This window comes from Rhinoraja longicauda, chromosome 25 (genome assembly GCF_053455715.1).
Source record: "Rhinoraja longicauda isolate Sanriku21f chromosome 25, sRhiLon1.1, whole genome shotgun sequence".
In the NCBI taxonomy this organism is placed as follows: Eukaryota; Metazoa; Chordata; class Chondrichthyes; order Rajiformes; family Arhynchobatidae; genus Rhinoraja; species Rhinoraja longicauda.
The window spans coordinates 20,046,906-20,065,820 of NC_135977.1; the positions used below are offsets into that span (position 1 = coordinate 20,046,906).

The window sequence follows — 18,915 nt, forward strand, 5'->3', positions numbered from 1 at the left end:
CGGCCCACTGAATCCACGCTGGCTATCAATTGCCTGTTCGCACTAGTTCTGTTATCCCACTTAATACAGATTATTTAAATGTGGTGTCGCAGCGGTAGAGATACTGTCTGACAGCACCAGAGACCCAGGTTTGAACCTGATTATATGTACGGAGTTTGTACATTCTCTCTGTGACCGCGTGGATTTCCTTTGGGTGCTCCTGTTTCTTCCCACACTCCAAAGATATACAGGATTGTAGGTTAATTGGCTTCAGTAAAATTGTAAAATTGTCCCTCGTGTGTAGGATAGTGCTAGTGTATGGGGCAGACTCGATGGGCTGAAGGACGTATTGTCCCTGGTGTGTAGGATAGTGCTAGTGTATGGGGCAGACTCGATGGGCTGAAGGACGTATTGTCCCTGGTGTGTAGGATAGTGCTAGTGTATGGGGCAGACTCGATGGGCTGAAGGACGTATTGTCCCTGGTGTGTAGGATAGTACTAGTGTATGGGGCAGACTCGATGGGCTGAAGGACGTATTGTCCCTGGTGTGTAGGATAGTGCTAGTGTATGGGGCAGACTCGATGGGCTGAAGGACGTATTGTCCCTGGTGTGTAGGATAGTGCTAGTGTATGGGGCAGACTCGATGGGCTGAAGGACGTATTGTCCCTGGTGTGTAGGATAGTGCTAGTGTATGGGGCAGACTCGATGGGCTGAAGGACGTATTGTCCCTGGTGTGTAGGATAGTGCTAGTGTATGGGGCAGACTCGATGGGCTGAAGGACGTATTGTCCCTGGTGTGTAGGATAGTGCTAGTGTATGGGGCAGACTCGATGGGCTGAAGGACGTATTGTCCCTCGTGTGTAGGATAGTGCTAGTATATGGGGCAGACTCGATGGGCTGAAGGACGTATTTCTGCACTGTATCTGAATCTCCAAAATAAAGTCTAATGTGAGTGAAGTTTAATCAAATACACAGAGAGTATAAGTTAGTACGTAGATAAGTTCCAGGTTATTGAATTGATCATAGAAAGGCCACATATCCAATGTTTTCTGTTTGCTAAAGTAGATTTAATGAGCAAGAGATGAGATGACTCAAGCTGTAGAAAACAAATAAAAATCCTGGGCACTAGATATTTGAATTAGAAACAAAACGTATTGGAAACAGAGTCATGGATTGATAGAGCTCCACAGCATGGCAACAGGCCTTTTGTCCCACCTTGTCCATGCCGACTATGGTGGCACATTGGACGAGTCGCATTTGCCTGCGTTTAGACTTTCGAGTTTACACTTTAGAGATCTAGTGTGGAAACGGGCCATTTGGCCCACCGAGTCTATGCCAACCAGCAATCACCCCGTCCACTAGCACTATTCTCCACACTTGGGACAATTTTTACAACTTACCAAAGCCAATTAACCTATGTCTTTGCAGTGTGGGAGGAAACCGGAGCACCCGGAGAAAGCCCACACCGTCACAGGGAGAACGTACAAACTCTGTACAGACAGCACCCGTGGTCAGGATCGAACCAGGGTCTCAGGCGCCATAAGGCAGCAACTCTATCGCTGCGCCACTGTGCTGCCCTTTTTTGGCCCATATCCCTCTAAAGCCTTCCTATCCATATATTAGTCCAAATGATCTTAAAGGCATAATTGTATCAGCTTCTAGAACTTCCTCAGGCAGCTCGTTGCAGAGGCGGACTGACCTCTGAGTGGAAAAGTTGCCTATTTGTCCATGTCACCCATCGCCCTCTAAACCCTTCCTGTCCAGGAACAAATTGGGCAACGACTGCACGAACAAAGGCAGTGGTCAGTCCAGTCTAGCTCAGTGCAGACAGAAAAATAAATAGAACACTGGGTGGCGCCACCAGCACTGGTTGCCTCGCCAGCAGTCTGCCTGTCCTTTCTATTGTTTTTTTATTATTTTAAGTATATGTGAAAGTATGTTTTAGTTTTTCTTGGTTTGTTTTATGTGGGGGGTGGGAGGTGGGAATTGGGGAAAACTTTTTTTCAATCTCTTACCTCGACGGAGATGTGATTTTTCTCCGTGTCGTATCTCCGTCCCCACTGCGGCCTAATATCGTGGAGTGGTGCGGCCTTTCCTGGAGACCGGCCCATTGCTTCAAGCCGCGGGCGCGGCGCGGACTTTAACATCAGAGCTGTGATCCTATGCCGAGGATCGACTGTGGAGAGCTCCAACCGCGGGGCCTGTGGACTTTAACACTGTGAAGCCCGCGGTCTCTGGTAAGAAGAGGCCGACTCGGGAGCTCCATGCCGCGGAGAGTTTCAACCGTCCCGACGCCGGAGTTGCGATCATCCCGACGCGAGGGCCTCGGACAGTCGGCAGCGGCGACTGCAGATGGTTCAACAGCCCAAACCGCAGGTGAACAAAGAGGAAATTGATTGGACTTTATTACCTTCCATCACAGTGTAGGAATGTGGAATCCGCTGTGGTGGATGTTTATGTTAAATTTTATTTTATGTGGCTGTGCGTCCTGTTGCTTTTTACTTAGTATGGCTGTACGGTAACTCAAATTTCCTTAATTGGTACATGTGACAATTAAATTGAATCTTGAATCTTGAGTCTTGGAATGGGGCACCAAGCCGCAAGGTTTTGCAAAGGGAGAGTTGGGGTGTTTTTACTGTTAATGCTTTCTATTGTCAGCACCTACCCAGTTAAGGGGGTCTGCCGCTGCCTGTCGGGCATCGTACGCCTGTGCAGATTGGGGCGCAGTGGTCCTTATGTTTGGCCAGTCCACAGCACCGCTCTGAAAAAGAAGGGGACGTCACAATGCACTTCACAATCCTTTTATAAATCGAGCAGCAGTCATTTTAGTTTAATTCAGTTTAGTTTAGAGATACTTTGAGGGAAGGAACTGCTGATGTTGGTTTACACTGAAGATAGACTGGAATAACTCAACGTGTCAGGCAGCATCTCTTGCGAAAAGGAATAGGCGATGTTTGGGGTTGGGACCTTTCTTCAGACTGAGAGTCAGGGGAGAGGACATCTCCTTCTCTCCCCCATTCTAGTTGACACCTAGAGTTAGATTTAGCTCTAAATGAATCAATGGATATGGGGAAAAAACAGGAACGGGGTACTGATTTTTGATGATCAGCCATGATCATATTGAATGGCGGTGCTGGCTCAAAGGGCCGAATGGCCTACTCCTGCACCTATTTTCTAAGTATCTATGTTTCTAGGTCCTGCTAGTTTCATGGTTCTTTCCCCTTCATTATCACCTCTTCCACAGCCAACAATGGACCATTGTGGGCTCCACCTTTCCTTGGCCATCACTACCACCTCTGATTTGTTCTGTACCTTTTCATACCTCCAGTTTCCGTCTCCCCTGACTCTCAGTCTGAAGAAGGGTCTCGACCTGAAACGTCACCTATTTCTTTTCTCCAGAGATGCTGCCTGTCCCTCCGAGTTACTCCAGCATTTTATGTCTATCTTTAGTTTAGAGTGTGGGAGGAAACCGGAGCACCCGGAGAAAAGCCACGCAGTCAAAGGGAGAATGTACAAACTCCGTACAGACAGCACCCGTGGTCAGGATTGAACCCAGGCCCTCGTGACATAGGTTGGGTCCACACCGTACCTTACAAGATGACCGCTCAGTTGCCAGAATACAGCAGGGTGGAAACTGTGAATCCAGGGATATGTGCACTCAAGGTTTTGTATCATCTGCCCAACAGAAGGGGGAAGGGAGAATGACTGGTCCTTGTCCGAAACAGCATGAAGTGTAGATGGAGTCGACGGTGGGGAGTCTGGTCTGTGTGATGGACTGGGCTAAATTCACAACCCTCCGCAATGTCTTGCTGTCTTGGGTGGAGCTGTTGCCAAGCCAGGTTGTTTTGCAACCCGATGGGATGCTTTCTACGGTGCATCTGAGGAAAGTGGGTAGAGTCATTGGAGACATCTGAGGAAGTAGAGGTGTTGTTGTGCTTTCTTGGCTGCGTTGTCAACGTGCTAGGACCAGGACAAATTACCAGTTGGGGCAGCACAGTGGTGCAGCGGTAGAGTTGCTGCCTTACAATGTCATGGCCCAGTTCGATCCTGACTACGGGTGCTGTCTGTAGGGAGTTTGCACATTCTCCCTGTGACTGTGCGGGTTTTCTTCAGGTGCTCTGATTTCCCCCCACATCCCAAAGACGAACAGGTTTGTATGTTAATTGGCTTCAGTAAGATTGTAAATTGTTCCTACCATGTAGGCTAGTGCTAATGTACGGGGTAGTCGCTGGTTGGCACAGATTCGGTGGGCTGAAGGGCCTGTTTCTACATTGTATCTCAAGAGCAAACTAAAGCGAACTAAAAATATTTGCACCTAGGAACTCTAAGTTTTCGACCGTCTCTACTTTAATACCAATGACCGAGTGGGGCATGTATCCTTACTGTTCAATTATTATGTAATAATTAGGTTTTGTTGTCAAAGAGTGGCATATAAGTGACAGATAAATGCATAGGAAATGATCCAGGCTACACCACGTTACTATTTACATTCCAATAATCTTATAGGGCTGTATAAAACGATGAGAGGAACAGAGAGGGTGAATGCACCTGGTCTTTTAGATCAGGGACAAAATTTAATATTTAAATGTAATCTTTTCACAGATAGGGTGGTGGGTATATGGAATGAGCTGCCACAGGAGGTAGTTGAGGCAGGTACTATAACAACATTTAAAAGACATTTGGACAGGTACCTGAATAGGAAAGATTTAGAGGGATACTAGACTAAGTGGACCCGTTGGGCCCAAACCTCTCCTGCATTGGTGCAGCACCCTCTCCCCTCCTCCCCCTTCTTCCCCTCACCTCTCCCCCCTCCCACCTCCTCCCCTCCACCTCCCCTCCCTCCACCCCCTCTCCCTCCCTCCTCCCCTCCCTCCTCCCCTCCCCCCTCCACCCCCCTTCCCTTCCCCCACACTTCATCCCCCTCAATTCTCTCTCCCTCCCTCCCCCCTGCCTAGTAGATTTAAACTTTAAAATGTAAATAACTTTAAAAATATAACACCGATTTCAATGAAACGTCATCCATTAGCTCCAAAAGGGACGACGGTGAGTAAGGTGGGCCCAAAATTGTCACGCTGTTGTGTACCGTTTTGGCTGTAGTTCAGGAACAAACAAACAAACAAACGAGAGTTTTAGTATATAGATGGGTCAAACGCAGGCAAATAGGATGAGTGTAGATGGGGTGCCTTGGTTAGCATGCATGAACATAGAACTGTATGGCATTGGAACAGGCCCTTTGGTCATTAATATCTGTGCCAAAACCAATGAGTTGGGCCGAAGTGCCTGTTTCTGTACTCTATGATTCTGTCATAACAATGTTTGTATGTACTGCTCGACAGAATGGAATCATAAACTGCAGCAAGATAGGAAGTAGCTTCAGACTTGGTGAACTGCTCAGATCTCAACTTGCTGAATTTTGGACAGAGTTGTGTTTCAGTATTTCTTTATTGAGACATTAATCTCTGTGCTGGAGGCTTGTGGCCGTGAAGGATTGGAGAAGTCATTATCTGAGAAATCTGTTCATCACAGACGTCAAATAAAGGCCAGAAAACAACAAGTATCTGGTTTCACAGTCAAGGTTTCTTGCCTTGCATGAAATGCAATGTGTTTCGGGTGGCAGAGTGGCGCAGCGGGTCGAGCTGCTCCCTCACAGTGCCAGAGAGCCAGGTTCCATCCTCACCTCGGGTGATGTCTGTGCGGAGTTTGCAGGTTCACCCTTCGGGTGGATTTCTTCCGGGTGCTCCGGTTTCCTCCCACATCCCAAAGACATGCGGGTTTATAGGCTAATTGGCCCTCTGTAAATTGCCCCTGGCGTATTGGGAGTGGATGTGAAGGTGGTATAACATTGAACTAGTTTGAACGGGTGATAGATGGAAATTCCCCCAAATACTGCTGACTCAGTTTTGCTCACTTGAGATTTCTGCTCAGGCCTTCTCTTCATGCGATTCTTTAACCTCTGCCAAGATTTCAATAAGAAACAAACCGCCTATTTACTCAAAGCCAAATAATACCAAGTGCCAGGGCCAAGCAGATCTAACTATCTGTTCTCTAACAAATCATTAATCTCTGAAACTCATATTCTTTTAATGAACAAGAAACAATGTTTACATTGTCTCATTGTCAAGGGGTTGGTAGGAATCCAAAAAAGGCAGTACCGTGTGAAATTATCCTGCCATTTATGCGTTAAATTAGGCACAATAATGGCATGGATCTCACTGTGTAGTGAATCCCCACCTGCTTTCAATGTAGGTAATAATTCAATTCTACATGGCCTGGGTACAAATCACTGCCAATCGTACTATTGATCGACAAAATACCTCCACAGGGCATAATGTCACGATGGCTTGAATGAACTTAATATAGTCTATGTAACCTGCAGTTAGCATGCACCTCATATCAGAATATTTTTTTAATCATGGGTTCCATTGGAAACATTACCAACTCCATTAACCAGTTCTGCCAACCTAGACTTGGTAGAGATGGTTGAAATTCTCAGCAGTAAATATCACCAGCAGCTTGTCCTGTGTGAGTCACATTGAGGCAACGACTGTGAGATCACACTAGCACCTCTGCTTCCTTAGAAGGCTGAGGATGTTCGGCATGTCCCCAACAGCTCTCACCAACTTCTGCAGATGTGCCATAGAAAGCATTTTATCGGGATGCATCACAGCAGGCTTTGGGAACCGCTCCATCCAAGATTGCAAGAAATTGCAGAGAGTCGTGGACGCAGCCCAGACCATCACACAAGCCGACCTCCCTTCCATTGACTCCATCTACACTTCACGCTGCCTCGGCAAGACACCAGCATAATCAAGGATGAGTCTCATCCCAGTCACTCCCTCTTCTCCCCTCTCCCATCAGGCACGAGGCACAGAAGATTGAAAACGCATGCCTCCAGATTCAGGAACAGATTCAAAAAGAAACCACAGTAAATGATGACAATTATCCTTATCTTTATTTTTATTTATAATAAATGTCTCTGCTATCCACTTTGCTGCTGTAACACTGCAAAATTCCCTGGGTGGGACAAATAAAGGAATATATTACATTGGCTTTTCTCAACAAACAAATACAAGTGTTTCTAAAAGAACGTACCTTTATAAAGGAGATGAGCAGGAATTTCTTTCGTCAGAGAGTGGTGAATCTGTGGAACTCATTGCCACAGACAGCTGTGGAGCCCAAGTCACTGGGTATTTTTAAAGTGGAGATCGACTGATTCTTGATTAGTAAGTGTGTCAAACATTATGGGGAGAAGGCAGGAGAATAGGGTTATGAGGGAAAAATAGTCTAGTTTGGTTTAGAGATACAGCGAGGAAACAGGCCCTTTGGCCCACCGAGTCCGCACCAACCAGCAATCCCCGCACATTAACACTACACACACGAAGGACAGTTTACACTATGCCAAGCCAATTACCCAACAAACCTGTAGGTCTTTGGAGAGTGGGAGGAAACCGAAGATCTCGGAGAAAACCCACGCCGTCACCTCATTACTGTATGCGGTCCCTTAGTCGGGATCGAACCCGGGTCACTGGTGCTGCAAGCGCTGTAAGGCAGCAACTCTACCACCACGCCACTGTGTCGCCCATTGATCAGCCAGGATCAAATGATGGAGAGAGTTGATGGGCTAAATGGCCTAATTGATCGCCAATGACTTATGAACTAATGCTGCCAGGAGTCAAATGTTTTTCCTTCTTCTGGAAGGTGGCTTTATAAAGGAGCTGCTCTTCAATTGCGGTTTTCATCGGCAGGTCAGCATTCATTCCCATCCCTGTCTCTGGAGGTGGCACCAGATCATGGCGAGACTTTCCCAGAAGAGGATCTACCTGCGGTCATTTCATTCTTGTATAAGTGCACAATTGCACTCGTCGATAGTAGGATTAAACTCGATAGCACACAGGATCTCATCGAAACGTATAAGATTATTAAGGGGTTGGACACGTTAGAGGCAGGAAACATGTTCCCAATGTTGGGGGAGTCCAGAACCAGGGGCCACTGTTTAAGAATAAGGAGTAGGCCATTTAGAACTGAGATGAGGAAAAACATTTTCAGTCAGAGAGTTGTGAATCTGTGGAATTCTCTGCCAATTCTCTGAATGCATTCAAGAGAGAGCTGGATAGAGCTCTTAAGGATAGCGGAGTCAGGGGGTATGGGGAGAAGGCAGGAACGGGGTACTGATTGAGAATGATCAGCCATGATCACATTGAATGGCGGTGCTGGCTCAAAGGGCCAAATGGCCTCCTCCTGCACCTATAGTCTATTGTCTATTGTCTATAGGACAGGTTTTTTTTTTTACAGCATCTTGTACACATGGCAATAATAAACTAAACTAAACCTAAACAAATTACAATTCATGGAGTCACAAGGAACTGCAGATGCTGGAGTCTTGAGCAAGACATAAAGTGCTGGTGTAACTCAGTGGGTCAGGCAGCGTCTGTGGAAGGAATGGACTGATGACGTTTTGGCTCTGGACAATGCTTCAGACTTCACACCCTTCTTGAGTCTGAAGAAGGGTCCCGACCCAAAACGTTGTCCATCTATTCCCTCTACGGATGCTGCCTGACCCGCTGAGTTCCTCCAGCACTTTTTGTCTTGCTAATTATTATTCGTGCCACTTTTGGGTCCCAGTCAAATATTAACCAGTATGTTCACAACCAGCTCTGCGCATCCTAAATCCTTGACTTCCTTGTTGGTACAGGGCTATATAGATTACTGCCAAGTTGAAGGACACACCAACATTTTGTCACTGTCATTGAAATAACTCTTACAAGTTCCACTGGTGTCAAACTTTCACAACAGTTGACAAAGTCATTCTGTGTTTGAATGCATAGACATAATTATGAATTGCTTCATTTAATTTTGAACAGTATTACTGCTTATTGAGTACCTTCATTGTTTAAAGGGGCATCTGATGTAGAGACAGTCATGGAGTTGTACAACGTGGAAATAGGCCCTTCAGCCCATTTCATTCATACTGACCAAGATGTCAATCTGAGCTCGTCTCATTTACCCGCGTTTGGCCCATGTCCCTCTAAATCTTTCCTAACCATGAACCTGTCCAAACATTGTAACTGAACCCACCTCTCCAGCCTCCTCCTGTAATCTCATTTCATGTAAACCACAACAACTCTGTGTGAAAATTTTCCCTTGTAAATCTTAGACCATAAGACATAGGAGCAGAATTAGGCCATTCGGCTCATCGAATCTGTTTTGCCTTTTGATCATGGCTGATCTATTCTCCCCTCCTTGTAACCTTGTTAACCTTACAAATCAAGAACCTAGCAAACTCCACTTTAAAATACCCAATGACTTGGCTGTCACAGCCGTCTGTGAATTCCACAGATTCCCCAGCCTCTGGCTAAAGATTCCTCTTAATCGTAGATAGACACAAAACACTGGAGTAACTCAGCGGGACAGGCAGCAACTCTGGATAGAAGGAATGGGTGGCGTTTCGGGTCAAGAGCCTTCTTCAGCATGAGTCAGGGGAGAGGGAGATACAGAGATAAGGAAGTGCAAGGTGTGAAAATGAGACAAAGTGGATAGAGATCAAGGAAGATATAGAATAGATCATTGTTAGCTAGGAGAAGGTAACAAGAAAGCAAACAGAGATAAAATGTAAACGAGGACAGTCAGATTAGTCAGAGAACTGTGAAGGGGGGGTGGATGGAGAGAGAGGGAAGGCAAAGATTACTTGAAGTTAGAGAAGTCAATATTCATACCTCTTAAGCATGCTCCCCTCACCTTACATGTAATTATTTGGGTAAAAGACTGGGACCATCACCTTAACTATGCCCCTGATGATTTTATGTACCTCTATAAGGACACCCCAAAACCTCCTATACACCCGTGAAAAGGACCACAGCCGACCATGTAGAAACAAGGAACTGGAGATACTGGTTTGCAAAACAAATACTGAGTGTTGGAGTATCTCAACCGGTCAGGCAGCACCCCTGGAGGACTTGGATAGGTGATGTTTCAAGAGCCGAAACATCGCCTATCCATGCTGAAGTGGGGATATACTGAAGATGCGGCAGACTGCGATTGCGGATGGGGCCTCCAGACTATGGAACATCTCCTGAGCTGTCACATGCACTGTAAAGGACCTTGCAGAGGCCAGCGACATGGCACTAAAATCATTTTGTAATGCTGCCTGACCCGCTGAGTTACTCCAGCATTTTGTGATACCTTCAATTTGAACCAGCATCTGCAGTTATTTTCCTACACAACGTGGCACTAAAATTTGCTCGCTATTGGCAAACAATTGTGAGATTTTTTTTTAGATTTAGATTTTTAGATTTAGAGATACAGCGCGGAAACAGGCCCTTCGGCCCAACGAGTCCGCGCCGCCCAGCGATCCCCGCACATCAACACTATCCTACACACACTAGGGACACTTTTTTACATTTTGCCCAGCCAATTAAACTACATACCTGTACGTCTTTGGAGTGTGGGAGGAAACCGAAGATCTCGGAGAAAACCCACGCAGGTCACGGGGAGAACGTACAAGCTCCGTACAGACGGCGCCCGCAGTCAGGATCGAACCTGTAAGGCAGCAACTCTACCGCTGCGCCACCGTGCCACTCTGATGACACAAAATATATATGCCTATCCATTTTCTCCAAGAATGCTGCCTGACCCGTTGAGTTAATCCAACATTTAGTGTTTGTGTCGGAACCTAACATGTCTTTCCTTGCTGCTAAAGCCCTCCAGACCCAGGAGCATCCTCGTACACTAACATCGTTGTGAAACCAATGAAATAACAAGCAACCATTCAATAACCCCAATTCCTCAAGGTGATTAACTTGTGGCACTCAGAGGAAATGGCAACACCCAACTTTAATGAAAGACTTGTGACGCTGCCAGTGAATGAATGGTGCAATCAAACAGATCCCAACCACAGGGACAATAGACAATAGACAATAGACAATAGGTGCAGGAGTAGGCCATTCAGCCCTTCGAGCCAGCACCGCCATTCAATGCGATCATGGCTGATCACTCTCAATCAGTACCCCGTTCCTGCCTTCTCCCCATACCCCCTCACTCCGCTATCCTTAAGAGCTCTATCCAGCTCTCTCTTGAAAGCATCCAACGAACCATCGAAACTTGCTGTAATGAGAAACCTAACAAAGAATGACAGAACTGTTTCTGTTAAATTCAGCGGCCAATTTTACCTCTGTGTTTTCTTTACATTGTAACATCCAGTGGAAACCATATCAAAGACACGTTTTTTAAAATATTTTGCTCAATTACCAAAAGACAAAGTAATCTGCAACTCAAGTTACAATTTTGACTTCTAAATTGAAATCTTCTGGTTGCATTGAATTGAATTGAAAGATGCAGCATGTAAACAAGCCCTTCTGCCAATCGAGTCCACGCCGACCATCAATCACCCGTTCATACTAGTTCTATGTTTTTCTCCTTTCACACCCATTTCCTACACACTGGCACTGGCACTGGCACTGGCACTGGCACAGATTAGTGATCTCCATACTTTCAACACACCCTCACCCAAAATAACTCAAGAGTTTGTGATGACTGTTACTCAGAGTTAACCACAATCTGCAGACTGGGTGAGCAAATCTGTAAATATATGTTTCACAAGTAGGTTCAGGATTTCAAAATATTTAGCATGCAGAAGTCCCCAATTTGCATTACATTCAATTATAAGAAAGCCCACAGTAATGCCACAGTAGGATGCAAAAGCCACTCTTTATACATCAAAACTTTCGTCAGCCATATTTGGATATCATTACGAACCTTCATTTAATTTGGAATATCACTGCTGTTAAACAGTTTACTCAGTAAGTCTTTGTTGCAGCGATGAACATCTAACATGCTAACAAGCACTCATTCAATAAGCCCAATTAAATGAAGACGTGAAATTATGGATAGCAAAACCAATACAGCTTTTAACTGTCACTGGAAAATGACAATCTATTTAACATGAGATGTTTAGCTTAATTATTGCCTAGATATACACACCATTAAAAAAACAGGCCCTTCAGCCCATTCGACCCACGCTAACCAGAGCACGAGTTCTATGTTATCCACACTTTCTCATCCACTCCCTATACATTAGGGGTAATTCACAAAGACACATTAGCCTACAACCCCACACATCTTTGGGATGTGGGAGGAAACCGGAGCACCCGGAGGAAACCCACACGGTCACAGGGAGAGGGGGCAAACTCCGCACAGACAGCACCCAAGGTCAGGATCGAACCTGGGTCTCTGGTGCTGTGAGGCAGCATCTCTATATATTGTGCCATCGTACCACCCTCTCCACTTCAAATTTCATTTGAGTTGGATTAAACTGAGTCCGTACAGTAAATACTTTTCAATCAATATTGTTTTATATTCACATTTTTTTCTCCCTTTCTCTCTTCTTTGCTGTGATTATGGTCATGATTTACTATTCTCAGGCTGTGCCCCAAGGCTCAGTAGATGGCTTTCCTGCACATAATGGAGTTGCCAGTGCATCTATATACAATTTTATTTTAAATGAACAATGATCTATGTACATTATCACCTGATCATGACAGGGCAATGGAACTGTACCAACGACAAGAGGGCTCAAGACCATCGGAGTTCAAACACAACCTCACATCCACAGGCACATACACATAAGCACATGCGTACACACACACCACACTTGCACGCTCACACGCGCGCACACACAGACACACGCACAGAATCATGCACACAGACTCGCGCACAGGCGCATACACACACACACACATGCGCACACACAAACAGGCACACACACGCTGCGCACACACTTGCATGCAGCACAAGCACACACAAGTGCACAACGCGCGCACACACATGCACACATGCGCGCAGACACGCACACGCACACACACAGACACGCTCACACGCACACAGACATGCGCAGACACACACACCGCACAAGCTTGCATGCACGCACACATGTGCACACACGTGCGCACACAGACCCACACACAGACGCTTGGCAAATGATGGGGAGGATACAGGTGAGGGGGGTTGGTTGGAAGATGGATGGAATAAGTGGCAGAGGCTGGAGGTGAACAGAATACAAAAGGGTGAGGAGAGAAGAGGAGGAGTGAAGTGTAAAGCCAGAGGTAGGAATGTAGGTGGAAGGGAGAGACGGATAGGTTGAGAAACGTGTGCACACGGGGTGGGGCACGCCAGGTGGCTGAGCGGTAGAGCTTGGCAAGTGATGAGCAGGTAAATGCCGATTACTAAATATTTAAAATGTTTGCAGCTCCCACGTAACGTTTCACCGCGTTCTCAAGAGCGTTTCCTGAGCAGCGGAATATCACTTTACAGACACGAACAGGTTAATCAGGAGGCACTCTCACAAAACTCTCGCCGATAGCGAAGCAATGAATGTACAGTTAGTCTACGCTTGTTGGCTTGGAGTGAGGGAAGTGGAACAAGCACAAAAAGGGAACTCCCTTCTTCCCTCAGCTTCTTGCAACAGAAGCCTCGGAGAGATGGTGAGGCGGAGGGATGAGTCATCTGGAAGGCATGCCTTCGGGCAACGCGTCAGCCTGTCTGCACGGCAGCATTAGTTTCGATATGTTCACATATCCCTAATGGGAAACACAAAGTGCTGGAGGAAGTCAGCGGGTCAGGCAGCATCTGTGGAGGGAGTGGACAGGCCACGTTCTGGGTTGGGAACCTTCTTCAGACTGATTGGAATAAGAGGGAGAAAGCTGGAAAAGAGAGACGGGGTGGGGCGAGGCAGTGCCTCTCACATCAGCATGTCAGCACCTCACAGAATCAACTTCAAGCTCCTCCTATTCACGTATAAAGCCCTAAATGGACATTCCCCCCCCCCCCTACATCAAAAATCTTCTAACCCCCCTCTCTAACTTCAGGTCCCTCAGGTCGGCCGACTTGGGGCTACTCACTATCCCGCGGTCTAGGCTTAAGCTCAGGGGTGACCGCGCTTTTGCGGTTGCAGCTCCTAGACTGTGGAACAGCATCCCTCTCCCCATCAGAACTGCCCCCTCCATCGACTCCTTTAAGTCCAGGCTCAAAACCTATTTCTACTCCCTAGCGTTTGAGGCTCATTGAGGAGGCGCTGTGAACTGTATGTTTCATTTTTTTCCCTTAGTACCTAATCAGATATAATAATAATAATAATAATAATATTCATTTATTGTCATTGCAACGAGTACAACGAAATTAAAAAATAGCCAATCCTGACGGTGCGTACAAACATATATGCAATAAATGCAAAAACAAATAAATACATAAATACAATTAAATACAATTATGTTAAGTACAAAGATTTTTTAGTGTTGCCTAGTGCAAAGGTAGTGTTCAGTTCTCGTATGGCCCTGGGGTAAAAACTGTTCTTAAGTCTGTTTGTTCGGGATTTTATCGACCTGAAACGTCGACCAGAGGGCAGATGAACAAACAGACGGTGGCCGGGGTGGGATGGATCTTTTATTATTTTGCCTGCTCTACTGAGGCAGCGTAGGCTGAACAGGTGCTCCAGGGAGGGCAGTGAGCAGCCGATGATTTTCTGGGCCGTCGTGATGACCCTCTGAAGGGCCTTCCTGTCCTTTTCTGAGCAGCTGGCATACCATGTGGTTATACAGTATGCCAGCACACTCTCGATGGAGCAGCGATAGAAGGACAACATGAGCTTCTCCTGCAGGTTGGTTTTCCTGAGGATCCTCAGGAAGTGGAGTCTCTGCTGTGCCTTCTTTACTGTGGTGATGGTGTTGGTAGACCAGGTGAGATCCTCTGCGATGTGCGTACCCAGGAACCTGAAAGCTGGTACCCTTTCCACACAGACCCCATTGATGTAGAGTGGGTCGTAATCTCCACTGGTTTTCCTAAAGTCAATTATAAGTTCCTTTGTTTTGGAGGAGTTCAGGACCAGATTGTTCACTGAACACCATGCTGCCAGCCTTTGGATTTCATCCCTATAGGCTGTCTCATCTCCTTCTGAGATGAGTCCAACCACAGTCGTGTCATCCGCGAACTTGATGATGGTGTTGGTGGGATGGGTGGGGGCGCAGTCGTGAGTGTAGAGGGAGTAAAGGATGGGGCTCAACACACAGCCCTGTGGTGAGCCGGTGCTCAGTGTAATGGTGGAGGAGAGGTGAGGGCCTATTTTGACTGTCTGGGGGCGGTTGGTCAGAAAGTCCTTGATCCATTTGCAGATGGTTTGGGAAAATCCAAGGTCGGAAAGTTTGGTGACCAGTCTGCTCGGGATGACCGTGTTAAAGGCAGAGCTGAAGTCGAGGAAGAGCATCCTCACATAGCTCCCCTGGTGTTCAAGGTGGGTCAGTGCAGTGTGAAGAGCAGTGTCGATGGCATCCCCTGTAGACCTATTTGCTCTGTAGGCAAACTGGTGTGGGTCGAAGGTGGGTGGGAGGCTGGCTTTGATGTGCTGCAGGACCAGTCTCTCGAAGCACTTTGTGATGACCGGTGTGAGTGCTACCGGACGGTAGTCGTTAAGACTGCTGATGACAGACTTTTTCGGCAGTGGGATGATTATGGCGGACTTCAGGCAGGGAGGGATGGTGGATTTTAAAAGGGACAGGTTGAAGATTTTTGTGAAGACCTCAGATAATTGGTCTGCACATTCCCTCAGCACTCTGCCCGTCACACCATCGGGGCCTGCAGCTTTCCTGGGATTCACTGCTCTGAGCACGCGCTTAACATCATACTCCTGCACAGTGAAGGTGTTGCTGTCAGGTGCTGGAGAGGGTGTAATGTCTGCCACTGTAGCTTTCACCTCGAAACGAGCAAAGAAACAGTTAAGTTCCTCAGCCAGCGAGGCGTCGCCGTCGGCAGTCGTGCGGTTGCTGGTCTTGTAGTTGGTGATGTGCTGGATGCCTTGCCATACCCGCCGTGGGTCATTGTTGGAGAAGTGGTCTTCAATCTTCCTCTTGTAGGACGCTTTGGCATCCTTGATGCCTCTCTTCAGGTTGGTTCTAGCAGCACTGTATAGAGCTCTATCACTAGACCTGAAGGCGGTGTTACGGTCCTTGAGGAGAGACCTGACATCCTTTGTCATCCAGGGTTTTTGATTTGGGTACAACCGGATGCGTTTGTCGACGGTGACATTGTCAACACAGTTTTGGATGTAGCAAAGTACAGTTCATGTGTACTCCTCCAAGTCCTGATCCTCAAAAATATCCCAGTTGGTCCTTTCGAAGCAATCCTGCAGCTGCGAGGAAGCTCCTTCAGGCCATGTCTTAACAGTCTTTATGGTGACTGGAGCTTTCCTCCTGTGTGGGGTGTATGCTGGGGTTAGGAATATGGACAGGTGATCTGACTGCCCCAGGTGTAGTAGTGGTGCTGACCTGAACCCCTTCTTAATATTTGAGTAAACCTTGTCTAGTGTGTTTTTCCCCCTGGTAGCACATCTTATGTGTTGTTCAAGTTTGGTCAACGTGGGTTGTTTTTAAATGTGCTATACAAATAAAATTGACTTGACTTGACTTGACATCCCACATGGGCAGCTTACAACACAGTGGTATGAACATTGAATTCTCCCATTTTAAGTAGCACCCCGTACCCCTCTCACATCAGTGTTGCACCCATTCTCGCAACATCTCCCGCAGCCCACTAATCACCCTGCTCCTTCACACACTCGTCTCCCATCCCAATGTCCCTAATTTACCTTTCATCTAACCTCTTTCCCCTCCCCACTGTCCCCTTTCATTCTCCCCCTCCCTCCAGCTTTACATGTCACTCCTCTTCTCTCCTTATCTGACTCCCTGGTGTCTCCTTTTCACTTACACCACCCGTCTGCCAGTCAATCCCCACCCCTCCCTCACTAGGGGCAATGAGGCTGATGTTCGCCATAAGCCTCACACAGTTAAACCAGCATGAACCACGCTCAGCACTAGATCAGGACCAGGGCAACACAGTAGTGCAGCTCGTAGAGCTGCTGCCTCACAGTGCCGAGACCCAGGTTCCATCCTGACCTCAGGTGCTGTCTGTGTGGGGTTTGCACGCTCTCCCTGTGACCACGTGGGTTTCCCCTGGGTGCTCCGGTTTCCACCCACATCCCAAAGACGTGTGGATTTGTAGGTTAATTGGCCCTCGTGTGTAGGGAAAGATGAGAAAGTGGGATAACATAGAACTAGTGTGAATGGGCAATCGATTGTCAACATGGACCCGATGGGTCCAAAGAGGCCGTTATACCAGTGTGTATCTCTAAACTAAACACATGAAAGAAACCACAGATGGTCTTATGAGGATATGTTGGATGGGGCAGTCGTGGTTCCATCACAATTAAAATATTAGCTTAGAAACATTTCTAGAGTTAGGTAGACAACATTACAATATGACTTAATTAAAATGTAAATGATCATAAGACTTGACCGGGTGGATGTGGAGAGAAGGTTTCTTCATATGGGGAAGCTGGAATTAAGAGAAGGGCTACTTAAAAAGGGATGCACGCTTTTAAAAGCAAGTTGAGGAGAAATTCTCTCTCTCTCTCTTTCTCCCTCTCTCTCTCTCTCTCTCTCTCTCTCTCTCTCTCTCTCTCTCTCTCTCTCTCTCTCTCTCTCTCTCTCTCTCTCTCTCTCTCTCTCTCTCTCTCTTTCTCTCTCTCTCTGAGGGTCATAAGTCTTCCACTGCATACAGTTTTGGTCTCCTTGCCTAAGAAATGATTACACTGGGGTTGCAGATACTTACCTTGGATGGAGAGAAGACAGAGTCCACCAGAAGATCAATCAGAGGCTGATAATACATCGAGGGCAATATCCGCTCTTCTGCCAGCCTGACCTTTAATCGTAATGCTCCCAATTTACCACTGAGAAAATACAAATGTTGGATTCAAAACATTTCTGGAGCTGGGTACACAATATTACTGCTTGTCGCAGGCATTTCGCATGTCTTCATACTAATCATTTTTTCTTGAAGACTTTTTTCACTGGGCCCCACTGGTGGTGCAGATTCACCACCCACTGGCTGAAGAAATTCCTCCTGGTATCCATTCTAAAAGTTAGTCCTTTTATTCTGAGGCTGTGCCCTCTGGTTCTAGACTCTCCCACCCTCTCCACGTCCACTCTATCTAGGCTTTTCATTGTCCTATAGGTTTCATTGAGATTCCCTCCTCATCCTTCTAAACTCTAGAGAGTTCAGGTCATACTTAAATGCTTCATGATCTGCCCTCTGTGTGATTCATCTTACGCATAATATTTCCCTGCTGGTGACGGTTTCAGAAGCATTCTAGTGGAAAAGCCCCCTGGCTCACGCCCAAAATTACTTCTGGTGACAATGAGGCTTTGCACCTGCCAAATGAACACTCTTTGAAGCTCCTTAGTTAATTAGTCGAAGGACTTGTCAACAAACATTTTAGGAGCTTGTTCAAGGGAAAGGTCTTTTGTTAGTTCAGATGAAGAATTATCCTGTACTATCATTAGAAGACGAGATATGGGCCAATTATTGGAACAAAACTGTTAAAACTCATCCCAGCCTAATGAAACATGAAATATACGACAGGGCTGATTTAGCAGAGGGACAGATTTTGAATCAGGTTTAAGTTTCGGATTATTTTGTCACATGTACATGTGCAGTGAAAAGCTTTGGTTTTGCATGCTATTGAATCAAATCAGTTAATATCACACATAAATACAATCAAGCCAAACTCATCCAATAGGTAGAGTGAAGGGAAAGGTACAGAGAGCAGAATATAGTTTTCAGCCATGTAGCGCATCAGTTCCAGAGACAAAGTCCAATGTCCACAAAGGGGTAGAGGTGAATTGATCAGTACCCTTGCTTATGGAAGGACCGTTCAGAAGCTTGATAACAGAGGGGAAGAAGCTGTTCCTGAGTCTGGCGGTGCGCGCTTTCAAGCTTCTGTACCTTCTGCTGGACGAGAACAGGGAGAAGAAAGAATGACCGGGATGGGACAAGCCTTCGATTATGTTGGCTGTTAGGCAGCGTGAAGTGTAGACGGTGTCGATGGTGGGAAGGCTGGT

General features: G+C 46.6%; 1 protein-coding gene across 1 annotated transcript in view; it reads right to left on the reverse strand.

Annotated features, from left to right (window-relative positions):
• The window catches only part of rasal1a (RAS protein activator like 1a (GAP1 like)), a 146,683-nt gene that overhangs the window by 60,858 nt on the left and 66,910 nt on the right, over positions 1-18,915 (reverse strand). The window contains 1 exon segment of the mRNA XM_078421548.1: positions 17,627-17,744. Within this exon segment, the coding sequence (XP_078277674.1) occupies positions 17,627-17,744 (118 nt within the window).